The 15825-nt window shown below is 37.6% G+C and overlaps 2 protein-coding genes across 14 annotated transcripts in view; both read right to left on the bottom strand.

Moving 5' to 3' along the window:
• The window catches only part of CCDC30 (coiled-coil domain containing 30), a 189862-nt gene that overhangs the window by 145822 nt on the left and 28215 nt on the right, over nt 1–15825 (bottom strand). For all 13 annotated transcript variants that reach the window (XM_050797818.1, XM_050797856.1, XM_050797836.1 and 10 more), the window contains 2 exons: nt 10233–10348; nt 8528–8626 (listed from right to left, as the gene is read on the bottom strand). In XM_050797818.1, the coding sequence (XP_050653775.1) occupies nt 8528–8626; nt 10233–10348 (215 nt within the window). The remainder of the gene's footprint in view (nt 1–8527; nt 8627–10232; nt 10349–15825) is intronic.
• LOC126961141 (40S ribosomal protein S3a-like) lies at nt 10755–15801 on the bottom strand. Its single transcript, XM_050801206.1, has one exon. The coding sequence runs from the start codon at nt 14542–14544 to the stop codon at nt 14254–14256; it is 291 nt and encodes a 96-aa protein (XP_050657163.1). The 5' UTR covers nt 14545–15801; the 3' UTR covers nt 10755–14253.

Here is a 15825-nt window from a genome sequence, read left to right as displayed (position 1 = left end):
CACTTTTCTCTTCTTGGATCCTGGTTTTTTGAAAAAGGGTTTTTTTCTTCTCAGTTGACTGAACTATTTTTCTTCATTTTTATTTTTTGTCTTGCCACTCTTAATGCACACATAACAGGCCCTAATATAACTTCTGGTAGTCTGGGACTCCTTGTGAAAAACAGAGGAGGTGCCACAGACCCTGTTTTGGGAAAACACACACACATACACACACACACACACACACACACACACACACACACACACACACAGACACCCCCTCTGTTTTCCTCATGAAACCCCAGGAATTAAAAGCAGCTAGATCTCTCTCAAAATCAAAGGTGTTGTTCTGTTTCACATTGTGTTATCTGATGGTTTTAAGTTTTGGGGGTATCAAATTACTTTGCATTATGAGATGGCTTTGTGTAATAATAACTAGGTAAAAAAATACCTTAAGGGATGGCTAATAGTAGTTATGGACAAATACTTATTTCTTTGCACATCTGGATCAGAGAAGCATGCTCTTGGCCACCTGGAGGATATGGAAACACTCCCACTCCAAATTAAGGGATAAGACTCCCACATGGAATGGGCTGATTACAAAATGGGCTGATTGGCTTTGGGTTGCCTTGCAATGAAATGCATGGTAGAAGCACTACACTGTCTTCTCCCTATAGTATTTCCCTCCTTTTGGGGATCCAGGATCCACTATAAAATGGCACCCTTAATTTTGAGGATCTGTCTTTGCCTTCAGCTGTGCCAGCTTATTAAGCCCTAAAAATGCATGCTTTCCTGGTCTTGTTCCTCCGAGATCTCCACCCTGAAGTCAGTAATCCAATTAAGAAGCTAGCAAATGAAAAATTTTACAAGTGCTGAATCTTCTGTCTGGGTAGCTATACATGTGTTGTGTGTAATATCTATAAAAAGAGCTCTAATTAATTGGCTTAGAGAAAAATAAGTGCTCAAATTAAATATTTTTAAAGGAAAGATAAAAGCTGTAATGCCTCTTAGTTAACATGACTTTAATTTTTAAGAAATAAAAAGGTCTTAAAGATTATTGGTAAAATACAAGTGTTAGCAATATAAACAGGTGATCTAAATCATATAAGTCAAATACTAGGTTTGCTAAAGGTTTCAAGGTTGTAAACCACCTGCTTCACAATTTGGTAAGCCCTGGGGACATACAAAATTAACCACCCCTGTAACTATGCTGGAAAAAGTAAGTGACTTTCTCTGTGCCTAGTACATAATCAAAACAACTTACCAGATTTCAGATTAAAGTTAAAAATTGCTAAGAGTTACTATCATAATATGTAATTTTGACTACTAAAAATAGATTTACATGTAAGGTGTGTAAAAACAGTAAAATGTGTTTTTTAGTAAGAGATTATAAGAAGGCATGGAAATGTAAATTTTACCTAGTGATAAAGAATTGTCTTAAATTAGATCAGATAAAGCTGAAGGTTTAAGCAAGTTATGGAAAGATTATAAAACTTAATCTGGCAAAAATGCCATGTGTAAACCTTAACTAAATTCAAAAGGGTATTATATGGTTTTTTCATAAATTGAGCATTGAAATAAAAGCACAGCAAAGTTGTCTTAAGATGCTAACTCACCTTTCAGCAAAAGGGTTACAAAAGGTTTGTAAAGATTTCACCTCATGGTCAAATTGGTTATGATTAGATGGTATTGTCTATGAAGTTTCATTAAAAAATTGAGGCTGGGTGCAGTGGCTCATGTCTGTAATCCCAGCACTTTGGGAGGCCAAGGTGGATGGATTACCTGAGATCAGGAGTTAAGAGACCAGCCTAACCAACATGGTGAAACCCCATCTCTACTAAAAATACAAAAACTACCCAGGCATTGTGGCACATGCCAGTAATCCCAACTACTTGGGAGGCTGAGGCAGGAGAATCACTTGAACCTGAGAGGCAGAGGTTGCAGTGAGCTGAGATTACACCACTGCACTCCAGCCTGGGCAACAAGAGCAATATTCCATCTCAAAAAAAAAAAAAAAAAATGGGGCTGACATTAAACTAATGCAAGGATAAATTTTGGCTTTGAACAGGATTTTCATGTAATAGTAAAGGTTAATGGAAGATTTTTGCTTTTTGAGTTATCATTTTGGCAAAATAAATAATTTATGGTAATCTAGACTTCTATTTCATAACATCAAGTGTTTTAAACCTCTAACATATTTATCAGGCTTCCAAAAATCAAACTCCAAGTTTCAAAATTGTCTTTCCTGATGCCTGGCTTTCTGGATGGTTCAGCAGGCCTCTGAATCATCCAGAGAAGAGGTAAACAGAATTATTTGACATATTTAATTACATGGAATTGCTAAAATGATATCCAGTCTTCTTTAGGTTTTTATTTTGTTGAACAATATTAATACATGTTCCAAAATTGTATGAGATTTCTAAAATTCTAATGTCTATGTATATGCTATTAATCATAATTAAGATTGAAGTTATTGTAAACCACAAAGATAACCAAATCTCTTTGTCAGTTGTGTTTTTAAGTGTAGCTATGCTGGAAATTTTGTCGTCTGCAGAAAACTGTTGTCTTGCTTTGTTCCTTTTCAAAAAACAGTTTATAATCAAGATATAGGACTTTTACAGGTGTTCTCAAATGCAGGTTTCTAACATTGGAATAGAGAAAAAACATACAGGATTCATGAGGAGCTGAAATGTTCATGAATATCAAACAGGAGTTAACTGCATGAACTACACTAATAGAAGGCTGACATAATCTTTTTTAACTTTTTGCTTGAAACATTGCTCATCCTTATTTTGTCCTTCAATGTCAAGGAAACTTTTATTCTAAGCTATCTATAGCTTTTAACAATTAAGTAAGATATACTCTTGTGAACAAAATTTAAGGCATACTTCTTTCTCATTGCCTGGTTCCTCTAAAATTTGGAAACTATTTGTGAGTATTCTTAACTTATGGCAATATAGTTATTTGCATCAGTACAATAAGAATCCATTTTCTTTTTCAACAGAACACAATTGGAGAAACTGGTTGTCTTTACCAAGTCTTTGACTGGAAGGCTGTATTTCTTTTTAAGGAATCAAGCTTGACTTGAAGAGCCAATAAAAGCCCTTTGGGGAAGACTGGCCCCATGCTCTTGCCTACACAGTCCCCCAGGTAGATTCCTGACCTATGGTCAGTAAAAAATGTCACTTTCTGACAGGTCCAGGTGCTCCAAGCTTATCTTAGGACCTTAAGAGGAAAGGATCACCCAACTCACAGGTATTTAAGGATATAGACCCATGGCTGGACTTGGCTTTAAAAGGTCTTATCTGAGATTTCTTCTGGAACAGAGTTTCATCAAATCCAATCTAAAAGGCCTATGTAGAAATAATTATTCTTGTTGTACTTTATGCAAATCATCAGGCCAAGTATATGACTAAACTTTATTCTACAAATAACATGGTCCTATCATAATTTGTTTTTACTGAAAATGAGGACTGGAGAGAAAAAAATTATGCTCCAAAACGTATATATTTGTCATTAAATTCTAGTTTCATTGGTTATTTTTAAGTTTTTTTGCCTACATTTTAGACTAGCCATGCTTATTCCTGTGAATCAAGTAATGATTTCCTGCAGGTTGGGAAAAACAAAAATGTATGGGTAATGTAAAAATCTGGATCAATATGCTAGTTCTGGCCAATTATCCTGCAAATCCTGCCAGGTAATAAATGTGAGTAGGTTGCTCATAAGCCAGAGATTTCTTTGGGAAAATAAAATCAAGGAACTTCATAGACCTTCCAAAAGGGAAATTCTATATCTTGGCACTAAAATTTTAGATGGAATGATCTAATAATCCCACCCTTGTGGGAATCGCTACACTCACTCTACTATTTGAGGTAGAGTTATACATGGTAGCACCTTCTAACTGAAACACTGGACAGAGAGTTTCCACTGCTGTAGTATTTTGCTTAATTATTATCCTTTGAGCAGGAATAATAGCTACTGACAAGAGGTAAGCATGAAGGTTTTACTATCACTGAGTCCACCAGGACTTTTTATTGGGTTTGGTAATATGTCACACCCTAGCTACGCAAAGAAGGTTACAAAGAAAATAGATTTTATATAAGAAAGGATCTTGTATGGTAAATTCTTATCCTAAAGAGAATAACTGCTTGTTTAAAAAGAGGGATGTTTAGGAAAAGTCAGAAAGTATAAGCATGTCATAAATGGTCTGTGGAAGTTGCGAAAGAATTAATAATTGCAGGAAAGATTCAGCCAAGGTTAACACTAAAGTTACTCTAACCACCCAAATCCAATGCCACTTATCCTTCTATATTAACAGTATTAACATTTGTTAATGTTACTTTTATATTAACACTATTAACATTTCAGCAGCACCTGGTGGAGGCAAACCAGTATTACAACCCATCGGAAAGGTGGACAGCATCAAACTCCAAATGGTACTGTGGACAGAACCATGCATGGACATGCCTTTCTTCTGAGGACCCTTAGACTGACCCTAGGAGAAGCCCTAACTGTCAGGGCACCCCTTTTTGGCAGGAATTAGTCAGAAAGAGTCATTATCTAATACCCCTTAATAACAGTTAGGGTTACCACTCCTGAGGGGGAGAATAAGATAGGAGTGAAAAAGAAATTATTTAGGCAGATAGTGAGGGTAAGGAAGTCTTCATTAAGGATTTACTTTTAATGAAAAACAGACCCCAAATCATTTTCTTCTCTAACAAAGAGCAGCCTGTAAAATTGAGCTGCAGACATAGACCAAGTAAGCTAGAAGCTTGCAAAGGTGAATGCTGGCAGTTGTGCCAATAGGAAAAGGCTACCTGGGACCAGGCATGATCAAAATGGTGGCTCTATCTTCCCTTCTCTTTGCCAGCCACGTGTACAGTATGGAGCAGACAAGATGGTGCTGGCCAAGTAGAAAGCCTATTGGCATATTAAGATTAGGGTGGAGTGACAAGCCTTCCCCACACGCTATGTAAACATCACACCTAGTTGAACCAATCTGTGGACCCTAGACACTGCCTCCTCAAGCTAGCCTATAAAATCTGCTGCAGTCTGTCACAGGCCGGCTTTTACCTTTTGGATGCCCCTCTCTCTCACAAGAGAGAAAGCTGCTCTCCTCTCTCCTTTCTTCTGCCTATTAAACTTTCCACTCCTTAACCCAACCACGTGTGTCTATGTCTTTAATCTTCTTAGCGTGAGATGATGAACCCTAGGTATTTACCCCTGACAACAATGCCACTTCACTAAGGGTGGGGTGTAGTGGCTCATTTCTATAATCTCAGCATTTTGGGAGGCCAAGTGGAAGGATTGCTTGAGCTCAGGAGTTTGAAACTAGCTTGGGAACATAGCCAGACCTTATCTTTACTAGAAATCACAAAAATTAGTTGGGTGTGATGGTGCGCATTTATAGTCCCAGCTACTCAGGAGGATGAGGTGGGAAAATTGCTTAAGCCTGGGAGGTCAAGTCTGCAGTGATCATGTACTCCAGCCTGGGTGACAGAGTGGGACCCTGTCTCAAAAAGAAAATCCATGCAATAAAATATTCAGCCATAGAAAGGGATAAAGTACTAATTCATACTACAATATGAAGTTTGAAAAAATTATGCTAAGTGAAAGAAAGCAGACACAAATGTCCATATATTGTATGGTTCCACTTATGTAAAATGTACAAGATAGCCAAATTCAAAGGCAGAAAGTATTTTGTGGTTGCCAGAGGCTCGGGGGAGGGGGCAGGTAGAAAAATAAGAAATGAATACTAATGGATATGGAGTTTCTTTCTTGGGGGATAAAAATTTCCTGACAAGAATTCACAAGGGAGGTTCCAAGATGGCTGAATAGGAAAAGCTCCAGTCTACAGCTCCTAGCGTGAGCGACACAGAAGACAGGTGATTTCTGCATTTCCAACTGAGGTACCAGGTTCATCTCAAAGGGCCTTGTTGGACAGTGGGTGCAGCCCATGGAGCGTGAGCCGATACAAAGCAGGGCACTGCCTCACCCGGGAAGCACAAATGGTCAGGGAATTCCCTTTCCTAGCCAAGGGAAGCCATGACAGACGGTATCTGGAAAATTGGGACACTCCCACCCTAATACTGTGGTTTTCCAACAGTCTTAGCAAATGGCACACCAGGAGATTATATCCCATGCCTGGCTTGGAGGGTCCCACGCCCATGAAGCCTCGCTCACTGCTAGTACAGCAGTCTGAGATGGAACTGCAAGGCAGCAGTGAGGCTGAGGGAGGGGCATCTGCCATTGCTGAGGCTTGAGTAGGTAAACAAAGTGGCCAGGAAGCTTGAACTGGGTGGAGCCCACCGCAGTTCAAGGAGGCCTGCCTGCCTCTGTAGACTCCACCTCTGGGGGTAGGGTATAGCTGAACAAAAGGCAGCAGAAACTTCTGCAGACTTAAACGTCCCTGTCTGATAGCTTTGAAGAGAGTAGTGGTTCTCCCAGCATGGAGTTTGAGATCTGAGAATGGACAGACTGCCTTCTCAAGTGGGTCTCTGACACTTGAGTAGCCTAACTGGGAGTCATCTCCTAGTAGGGGCAGACTGATACCTCATACGGCTGGGTGCCCCTCTGAGATGAAGCTTCCAGAGGAAGGATCAGGCAGTAACATTTTCCATTCTGCAATATTTGCTGTTCTGCAGCCTCTGCTGGTGATATCCAGGCAAACAGGGTCTGGAGTGGACCTCCAGCAAACTCCAACAGACCTGCAGCTGAGGGTCCTGACTTAGAAGGAAACCTAACAAACAGAAAGGACATCCACACCAAAACTCCATCTGTACATTACCATCATCAAAGACCAAAAGTGGATAAAACCACAAAGATAGGGAGAAACTAGAGCAGAAAAGCTGAAAATTCTAAAAATCAGAGTGCCTGTTCTCCTCCAAAAGAACACAGCTCCTCACCAGCAACGGAACAAAGCTGGACGGAGAATGACTTTGATGAGTTGAGAGAAGGAGGTGTTACACCTTATAATTTCAAGACTTACAATAAAGTTACAGCATTGTTCTAAGATTGTTCTAGAATTGTTCTAAGAATAAACACATGGGTGGGTTAACAGAATAGAATACAGAGTCCAGAAGTAGACCTTTATACATTTTTTAATAAAGGTGCTAACCTTTATCAGTAAGGAAATAACTCTTTTTACCAAATATTTCTGGAATAACTGGATATACACTGAAAATGAATGAACCTCTCAATTTTACCACACAGTATATACAAAAATTACCTGCAGTGGACCATAAACCTAAATGTAGAAACTAAAAACTATAAAATATTTAGAAGAAAGTATAAGAAACATATTTGGTGACCTTAGAGTAGACAAAGATTTCTTAAATAGGCTTTTTGTGTCCCATCACAAAATTATAAAAGAAAACATTGATGAATTCACCTCCATCAAAATTTTAAAACTTCTACTCTTTATAAAACACTATTAAGAAAATGAAAGACATGGCATAGAATAAGAAAAGATTTATAATACATATATCTAAAACAAAGGACTAGTTTGAATATATATAGAGAACTCTTGGCCAGGTGTGGTGGCTTATGCATGTAATCCCTGCACTTTAAGAAGTCAAAGATGGAGAATCACTTCAGGCCAGGTGTTTGAAACCAGCTTGGGCAACATGGTGAGACATCATCTCTAATATGTAAAAAACAAAACAAAACTACTTCTACAACTCAATAAAAAGAATACAAACCAGAAACAGTGGTGCATGCCTGTAATCCCAGCACTTTGGGAGGCAAGATTACCTGAGGCCAGGAGTTTGAGACTGGCCTGGACAACACAGTGAGACCTCATCTCTACAAAAAAGATTTTTTTAAATTAGTTGGGTGTGGTGCTGCATGCCTATAGTCCCAGCTACTTGAGAGGCTGGGGCAGGAGGATGGCTTGGGCCTGGAAGGTTGAGGCTTCAGCGAGCCAGGACTGCACCCCTGTACTCCAGCCTGGGCAACAGAGTGAGAATCTATCTCTAAAAATAATAATAATAATAATAAAAATAAAATTTTTTTAAGAATACAGACCACTCCACTGAAAACGTACAAAAGATTTGAACAGATGCTTCACAAAAGAATATATAAATGGCCAAAACATATTCATGGTCATTAGACATGCTCAAAAGGCAAATTAAAACTACTATTTACTAGATAAACCCTGGCACTTGCATCAGTCTGTCTTGGGTTTGATTGCTTTGCTCACCACTTCAGAGGCTGATCATGCTGAATATAGTATATACTGTACACACTGGAGCCTACACCTTATTAGTTCTCCATGATATGCTCAAATTGGTTGTATCTTCATAAGATTCTTTTCAGAGAAACAATCTACTATATTCTCCAAATTAATTGTTCTTTATGAGGAAGAAGTGAACAGAAACACATCCTCTGTAGCCCTCTTTCCTCTTCCACTCTAATTAGCTGAGCAATAGAAAAAGACAGCCCAATAAGGAGAGTAGCAAATGATTAGCACCAATTACTCTAGTACACTCTGTAAAAGTACAACTCAAAAACTAGAAATCAGAAAGAACAGAACTTTAAAATACAATACCTGTTCTCTCTGTTCACCACCCACAGTTTTTCCAGGGGAGTGGTCTTCAAGTTGCTTATTGTCTTGAGATTCACACACCTCTCCTTTAAGTCTTTCAACCTTAAATACAAAAGAAAACATCTTGTAGACTTCTCAATTTTTGTTTGGATAAATCATTGCTTTGTTTTTTAATTATACAAGTAACATACAAATACGCTCTCCTTGTAAAACTTCAACACATAGGTATACAGAATAAAAAACTGTATTTTCCTTCATATTACAACTGTTCCTCCCTTTCCAGAAATAACACTGCTTGGAATGTACCCTACCTGAACTTTTTCATGCATACACACATGTATTAAATATATAAATGGGTTAGATACATAAATTTACAAAGATTTAGACAACTTACCAATCTTTACTTATTTATTCATTCTTTTTATGATTGCATTTTTATTGTGGTAAAATACACATAACACAAAATGTACCATGTTAGCCATTTTTAAGTGTACAGTTCAGTGGCATTAAGCATCATTAAGCATATTATTAAGCACATTGTCAAGCACACTATTGTGCAACCATTACCACCATCCATCTCCAGAACGCTTCATCTTGCACTGAAACTCTATACCCATTAAACAATAACTCCCATTACTCCCTCTCCCCAGTCACTGGCAACCACCATTCTATTAATACTTTCTGTCTCTATGACTTTCACTACTCTAAGCATGTCATATAAGTGTAATCATATATTATTTGTCCTTTTGTGACTGGATTATTTCATTTAGAATAATGTCTTCAATGTTCATTCATGTTGCAGCATGTGTATGAATTTCTTTCCTTTTTAAGGCTGAATAATATTCCATTGTAAGGCTATACCACATTTTGCTTATCTGTTCCTCTATCAATGAGCATCTGAGCTGCTTCCACCTTTTGGCTATTGTGAATAATGCTGCTATGAATATGGATGTACAAATATATGTTTAAGTCTCTGTCTTCAATTCTCTGGGGCATATATCCAGAAGTGGAATTGTCAGACCACATGGTGATTCTATATTTAACTTTTAGAGTAACTGTTTTCCATGGTGACTGCACTATTTTAGATTCTCCCAGCAATGCACAAAGGTTCCAATTTTTCCACACCAACATTTGTTATTCTCTCTTGTTTTGCTAGCAGTCATCCTGATGGGTCTTTAGTCATTCTTACAAAAAAAATTTCTAAAGCACTTAGTATTATGCCAGGTATTTTTTTAGACATTAGATATATGATTATTTAATGAATATAAACTAAAATTGAAGAGATGTATTTAAAATTTGGAAGTACACATTTTTAAAAATCAGTAAATTGCTAAGAAGAAATGGTTAAAAATATAAACAATTAAAGATTTAGTATTAATAATCTTAAACTTATCCAATATAATAGGGTAATATTTTCTATGTGGTGAACGTGTTAACTATAAACTATTATCTAATCCCTTATTTAAAAGATCCTAGATTTACATATAGCAACAATGTTGCTGTGTAGCATAGGTAGTTAAAATGTATAAAATATAAGTACTGATAGAATACATCTAGGTCAAAGCATGGCATCCCTCTGAGATGTTACAGCCCCCAGTATTGGTCCCTGCTAAAGACTAACCTACATGTTGTATATCTGTGTTGCTTATGCTGTTGATTGTTATGGTAGACACATTTAAATAAGTTCTAAGAAGTAAATTAAACTTACCATTTCACCAAGCACCTTTTTTTCTGAGTCAAGTGATCGAACCCTATTTCTTAAAGCCAGAATTTCCTCATCCAGTCTCTGATTGTGTTCCTTTGCTTTCTGTAGGTCAGCTGCATCTAAAACAGAGAAGAACACAGTTTACTCAACTGGATCAAAGTTTTAGTTTTAGGGGCACTAACTCTAAAAACGAAGGAAGTGCTATTGCCTGCCCTTCTTGTTAGTCCTATCGTGTCTCTGCATATGTGGCTGGCTCTCTATGCAGGAGAGCCACAAGGCTCTCAAGTTTAGTCCTAGAATATTCTACCAACCCAAAGAAACAACAGAGAAAGTTTTATATTACTCACACTAGACCAATGAATTGGACTTTTTGAGTGTAGGGTTTCCAGCAATAGAGGTTCTTCTAGGACCTAGAATTTTAAAACAATTTAGCCTAGCTTAGCTTTTAAAAGTTAAATGACCAAAAAAATGGTCTTCCTACATGCCTTTCAGTCCTGTCTCTTTTACATACCTCCTACTCCATTTGTTTACAAATCTATTCTTAGAATAATTCCATGCTGTAGCTTTACTGTAAATCTTGAAATTGTAAAGTGTTAACACCTTAACTTTTATTGATCACAAATGGAATATAGGCTTTTTGTTAACCAAACTACATGGTTTTGTTCAAAGTGAATATTTTTATCCCACCTTCAGCTGGTACCATGTCCCAAAATAATATTTTTAACACATAGTAAATATTTTCAGAAATATATATATATTTATAGTAATATACAAACAGACAAAGTTGTGTTAAAAATATTTAACAACTGGTTAAGCATGCACCCTCATCTATAAGAATGTAGCTCTGAAGTAGAGTTCTAGAGAACATTTTGCTGTGCTAAATATTATCTCTTTAGTGGCTGGGAAGACATGGGGCTGGAAGGAGCTAAGACAATTAGGGCAGGTAGGAATGTTTAGAAGACTCAGGACAACAGCTAGTTATAAGTCAACACAGAATTATTCCAGTACCTTCACAACTTTACTGCCATACTAGTATATACCAGCTCACAGTAGTCCTGTGGGTACACACACACAAACTCCACAAATAAAAAACCCAAATGACATTATACCACACATCTTACTCTACAACTTACCTTATTCACTTGATAATATATCACAGAAATCTATTCATGTCAGTGCACACTTGGCTCCAAGTCATCTTTAATATCTGCAAAGTATGCTTTGTATAGTCACTTATTTAACAATCTATTATTGGTAAACATACTGCATTTAATTTTACTACCCAACAAGTTATTTCTTTTTTTTTTTTTTTTTTTTTTTTGAGATGGAGTCTTGCTCTGTAGCCCAGGCTGGAGTGCAGTGGCCGGATCTCAGCTCACTGCAAGCTCCGCCTCCCGGGTTCCTGCCATTCTCCTGCCTCAGCCTCCCGAGTAGCTGGGACTACAGGCGCCCACCACCTCGCCCGGCTAGTTTTTTTGTATTTTTTAGTAGAGACGGGGTTTCACCGTGTTAGCCAGGATGGTCTCGATCTCCTGACCTCGTGATCCACCCGTCTCGGCCTCCCAAAGTGCTGGGATTACAGGCTTGAGCCACCGCGCCCGGCGTTATTTCTTATTCTCTGTACTTCTTTGGTAACTGGCCACTTAAAAAAGTGGGAAGTATTCTCTCTTCTTCCATTTTCTGGAAGAAATTATATAAATTTAGTATTATTTATTCCTTAAATAATTCCTCTTATTAGAATTCACTAATGAAGCCATCTGAGCCTGGAGTCTTCCTCATGGGAAGATTTTTATTTTTATTTTTATTTTTCATTTGAGTCCGTCTTGCTCTGTTGCCCAGGCTGGAGTGCAGTGGTGCAATGTCACTGCAGCCTCCGCCTCCTGGGTTCAAGTGATTCTCTTGCCTCAGCCTCCTGAGTAGCTGGGATTACAGGCATAGGCCACCACACCTGGCTAATTTTTTTTTTTTTTTTTTTTGTATTTTTAGTAGATACAGGGTTTCACCATGCTCACCAGGCTGGTCTTGAACTCTTGATCTCAAGTGATTCACCCCCTCGGCCTCCCAAAGTGCTGGGATTACAGGCATGAGCCACCATGTCTGGCCCATGGAAAGGTTTTTAACTAAAAATTCTGTCTCTTTACATAGATTTAGAGCTATTTCTTCTCAGGTGAGGTTTGGTGGTTTGTGTCTTTTAAGGAATGTGTCCACGTCATCCAGGTCGTCAATTTATTGGCATAAAGTTTTTCATAATATTCCCATATTATCTTTTTATTCTGTAGAAATATTCTGTTATTTTTTATATTGGTAATTTGTGAGTTCTCTCTTTTTTCATGACCAATCTAGTTAGAAGTTTGTCAATGTTGTTCTCTCTGAAGATGCAGCTCATGGTTCCACTGATTTACTCTACTGTGGTTCTGTTTTTAGTTTTGTTGATTTTTTTTTTCTTTTTTGAGATGGAGTCTCGATCTGTCACCAGACTGGAGTGCAGTGGCACTATCTCGGGTCACTGCAACTTCTGCCTCCCAGGTTCAAGCAACTCTCCTGCCTCAGCCTCCTGAGTTACCTGGAATTACAAGCGTGCGCCACCACGCCCAGCTAATTTTTGTATTTTTAGTAGAGACGGGGTTTCACCATGTTGGCCAGGATGGTCTTGATCTCTTGACCTTGTGATCCACCTGCTTCAGCCTCCCAAAGTGCTGGGATTACAGGCGTGAGCCACCGTGCCCAGCCACTTTTGTTGATTTTAGCTCTTATTTTAATATCTCCTTCCTTCTGCATGCCTTGGATTTAATTTTCTCTTCTTATTCTGTTCTTATTCTTCTTATTCTTATTATATTTAATTATTTTTTTAATTCTTATTCTGCTTACCTTATTCTGGGTTTCTGAGGTATAGACTCAGATTATTTTGAATCCTTTCTTGATTTCTAATATAAGCATTAAATACTATAAAATTCCCTCTAAGTACTGATTTAGCTATGTCACAGAAATGATGATATTGTTGCATTTTCATTTTCTTCAATTCAAAATATTTTCTAATATCTCTCTTATTTTTTTTCTCTGAAGGCATAGTCTTTTTATAAATATCTTTTTAGGCCAGGTGCAGTGGCTCACGCCTGTAATCCCAGCACTTAGGGAGGCTGAGGCGGGTGGATCACGAGGTCAGGAGTTCAAGATCAGCCTGGCCAACATGGTGAAACCCCGTCTCTACTAAAAATACAAAAATTAGCTGGGTGTGGTGGTAGGTTCATGTAATCCCAGCTACTCGGGAGGCTGAGGCAGAGAACTGCTTGAACCTGGGAGGCAGAGGTTGCAGTGAGCCGAGATCATGCCACTATACTCCAGCCTGGGCAACAACATGAGAATCCATCTCAAAAAAAAAAAAAAAAAAAAAATCTTTTTAATTTCCAAATATTTCCAACTAACCTACTTCTGTTACCAATTTTTAGTTTAATTCCATTATAATCAGAGAACATAATTTGTATTTCATTTTTTTCACAGAGATTTACTTTATGGCCCAGGATGGCCTCTCTTTTTTAAATTTTGAACTTTAAATAGATTCTTGGACCAGTGCTTCATATCCATCAGCTAATTCGACTTTAGGACCTGTCTCATCCCCAGTAGCTTTTCCAGAACAATTGCCTTCATGAATTTTCCCCAACCAAACTTGGGTATCTTCAGCATTTTTACTTTTCTAATAAAGACATCATGGAGAAGATAACTAGATTGGCAAAGCTTTTCTCTTTTCCAGTGCTGTCTGGAATCAATCTATTGACCACTTCTTTCAAGTCATTCGCACCTTTCAGGTCATAATTTCCATCATCTTCTTCTGGATTTTGCAGACCTGTTGGTGCTGAGCATGAGAGGCCTTCTGTGTCAGATTGTTGTGCTTTTTAGTAAAATCAACACAGAATAGATGAAACAAATAATCATCGGTAGTTTTGACATCAGCGTGAGGTTCAATCATGGTCTGCCATTTTTTGACAATGGAACACATTTTGTCACGGGTAAATCTATGCCCTGGAAGTTAGTCAGTTTTTGTCCTGAACATCTTCAGCATCAGCTTGAATTTTCTAAATGCAACTTCATCATTCTGCAGATCAGCAAGACTCACTTCAAACACACGACCCCTGAGGCTATTAGATGCAATTTTGGTTCCTTGAGTCCTGGTGACTAGCGTCTCTCCAATATTTCTTATATTGAACATAGCAAGTGCTTTTACATCACACCAATCTTTCTTAGAAAATGGATCAACCACTTTAGCTTTGGCTCCCTTTTTGCTACCTTTCATAAGGTGCTTGTTCTTGCCAACAGCCATGGTGCTGCTCACAGAGCCAAAGGCTACATGAGATGTTTTGATACAGGCATGCAATGCGTAATAATCATGTCATGGAAAATGGGTTATCCATCCCCTCAAGTATTTATCCTTTGTGTTACAAACAATCCAATTATACTCTTTAAGTTATTTTAAAATGTACAATTAAATTATTATTGACTGTAGTCACCCTGTTGTGCTATCAAATGCTAGATTTTATTCACTCTTTCTTTTTTTACCCATTAGCCATTCCCTGCCTCCCACTGAAACTGCCCCTCTACTCTCCTTCCCAGCCTCTGGTAACAATCTTTCTGCTCTCTATGTCGGTGAGTTCAACTGTTTTGATTTTTAGATTCCACATATAAGTGAGAGCATGCAATGTTTGTCTTTCTGTGCCTGGCTTATTTCTGTTAGCATAATGACCTCCAGTTCCACCAGGATGGTCTCTCTTGGTGAATGTTTCATGGGTATATGAAAAGAATGTGTGTTCTGTTTCTATAAATATCAATTAGGTCATTTTGATTGCTAGTATTTTTAGGGCTTTTATATCCCTACTGATTTATTTCTGTTTACTTGTTCTATTAATTACTAAAAAAGCAGTATTCATTTTATAAATTGTATTCATACATTTTTAAAAGGAGGGATGCCTAGTTGTAGAATTATTTAAAAACTGGTAAACATATTTAAAAAATTTTTAGCTGTTACCATTCAAATATTCAAATTTCATTATATTATTGCTAACTGGTAGCATTTTTATATAGGCAAGCTAGGGTCAGATTAATTCACCACTGATTCAAGCCTACTGGCTTCCCAGTGAACAAATATGTATAAAGTATTGTTAAATGCATTATAAAGTATATTGGTATCAGTGGTCCCAGTAAAAGATGCATGATTTGTGTTGATCACAGGTTTGGGAGTCAGACATACAAAGATTCAAATACCAGCTCTGATACTTATTGTAGCTATTGGATAACTCACTTAACTTTGCCATGACTCAGTTTGCTTATCTAAGAAAAGGGGATACTACTACTCACTACTTGGAACTGCTATGAGGATTAGATGAGATATGTATATTCAGGGTAGTATGGCCACAGACTGTTGTGAGGATTAGAGATAAAGCATGTGAAGTGCCTGGCAAAGTACCTGTCACTTAGTAAGTACTTAGTACCTGTCACTATTAAATGGTAGTAGTAGTGGAAGTAATAACAGTAGTAGCAATAGCAATAACAGTAGTAGTACTTATTATTTTAATTCCAAAATATTATTTTAAAACCTATTATTAAT

This window comes from Macaca thibetana, chromosome 1 (genome assembly GCF_024542745.1).
Source record: "Macaca thibetana thibetana isolate TM-01 chromosome 1, ASM2454274v1, whole genome shotgun sequence".
Taxonomy (NCBI): Eukaryota; Metazoa; Chordata; class Mammalia; order Primates; family Cercopithecidae; genus Macaca; species Macaca thibetana.
The sequence above is the reverse complement of the archived record's forward strand: the minus strand, read 5'-3'. Positions and strand labels throughout refer to the sequence as shown.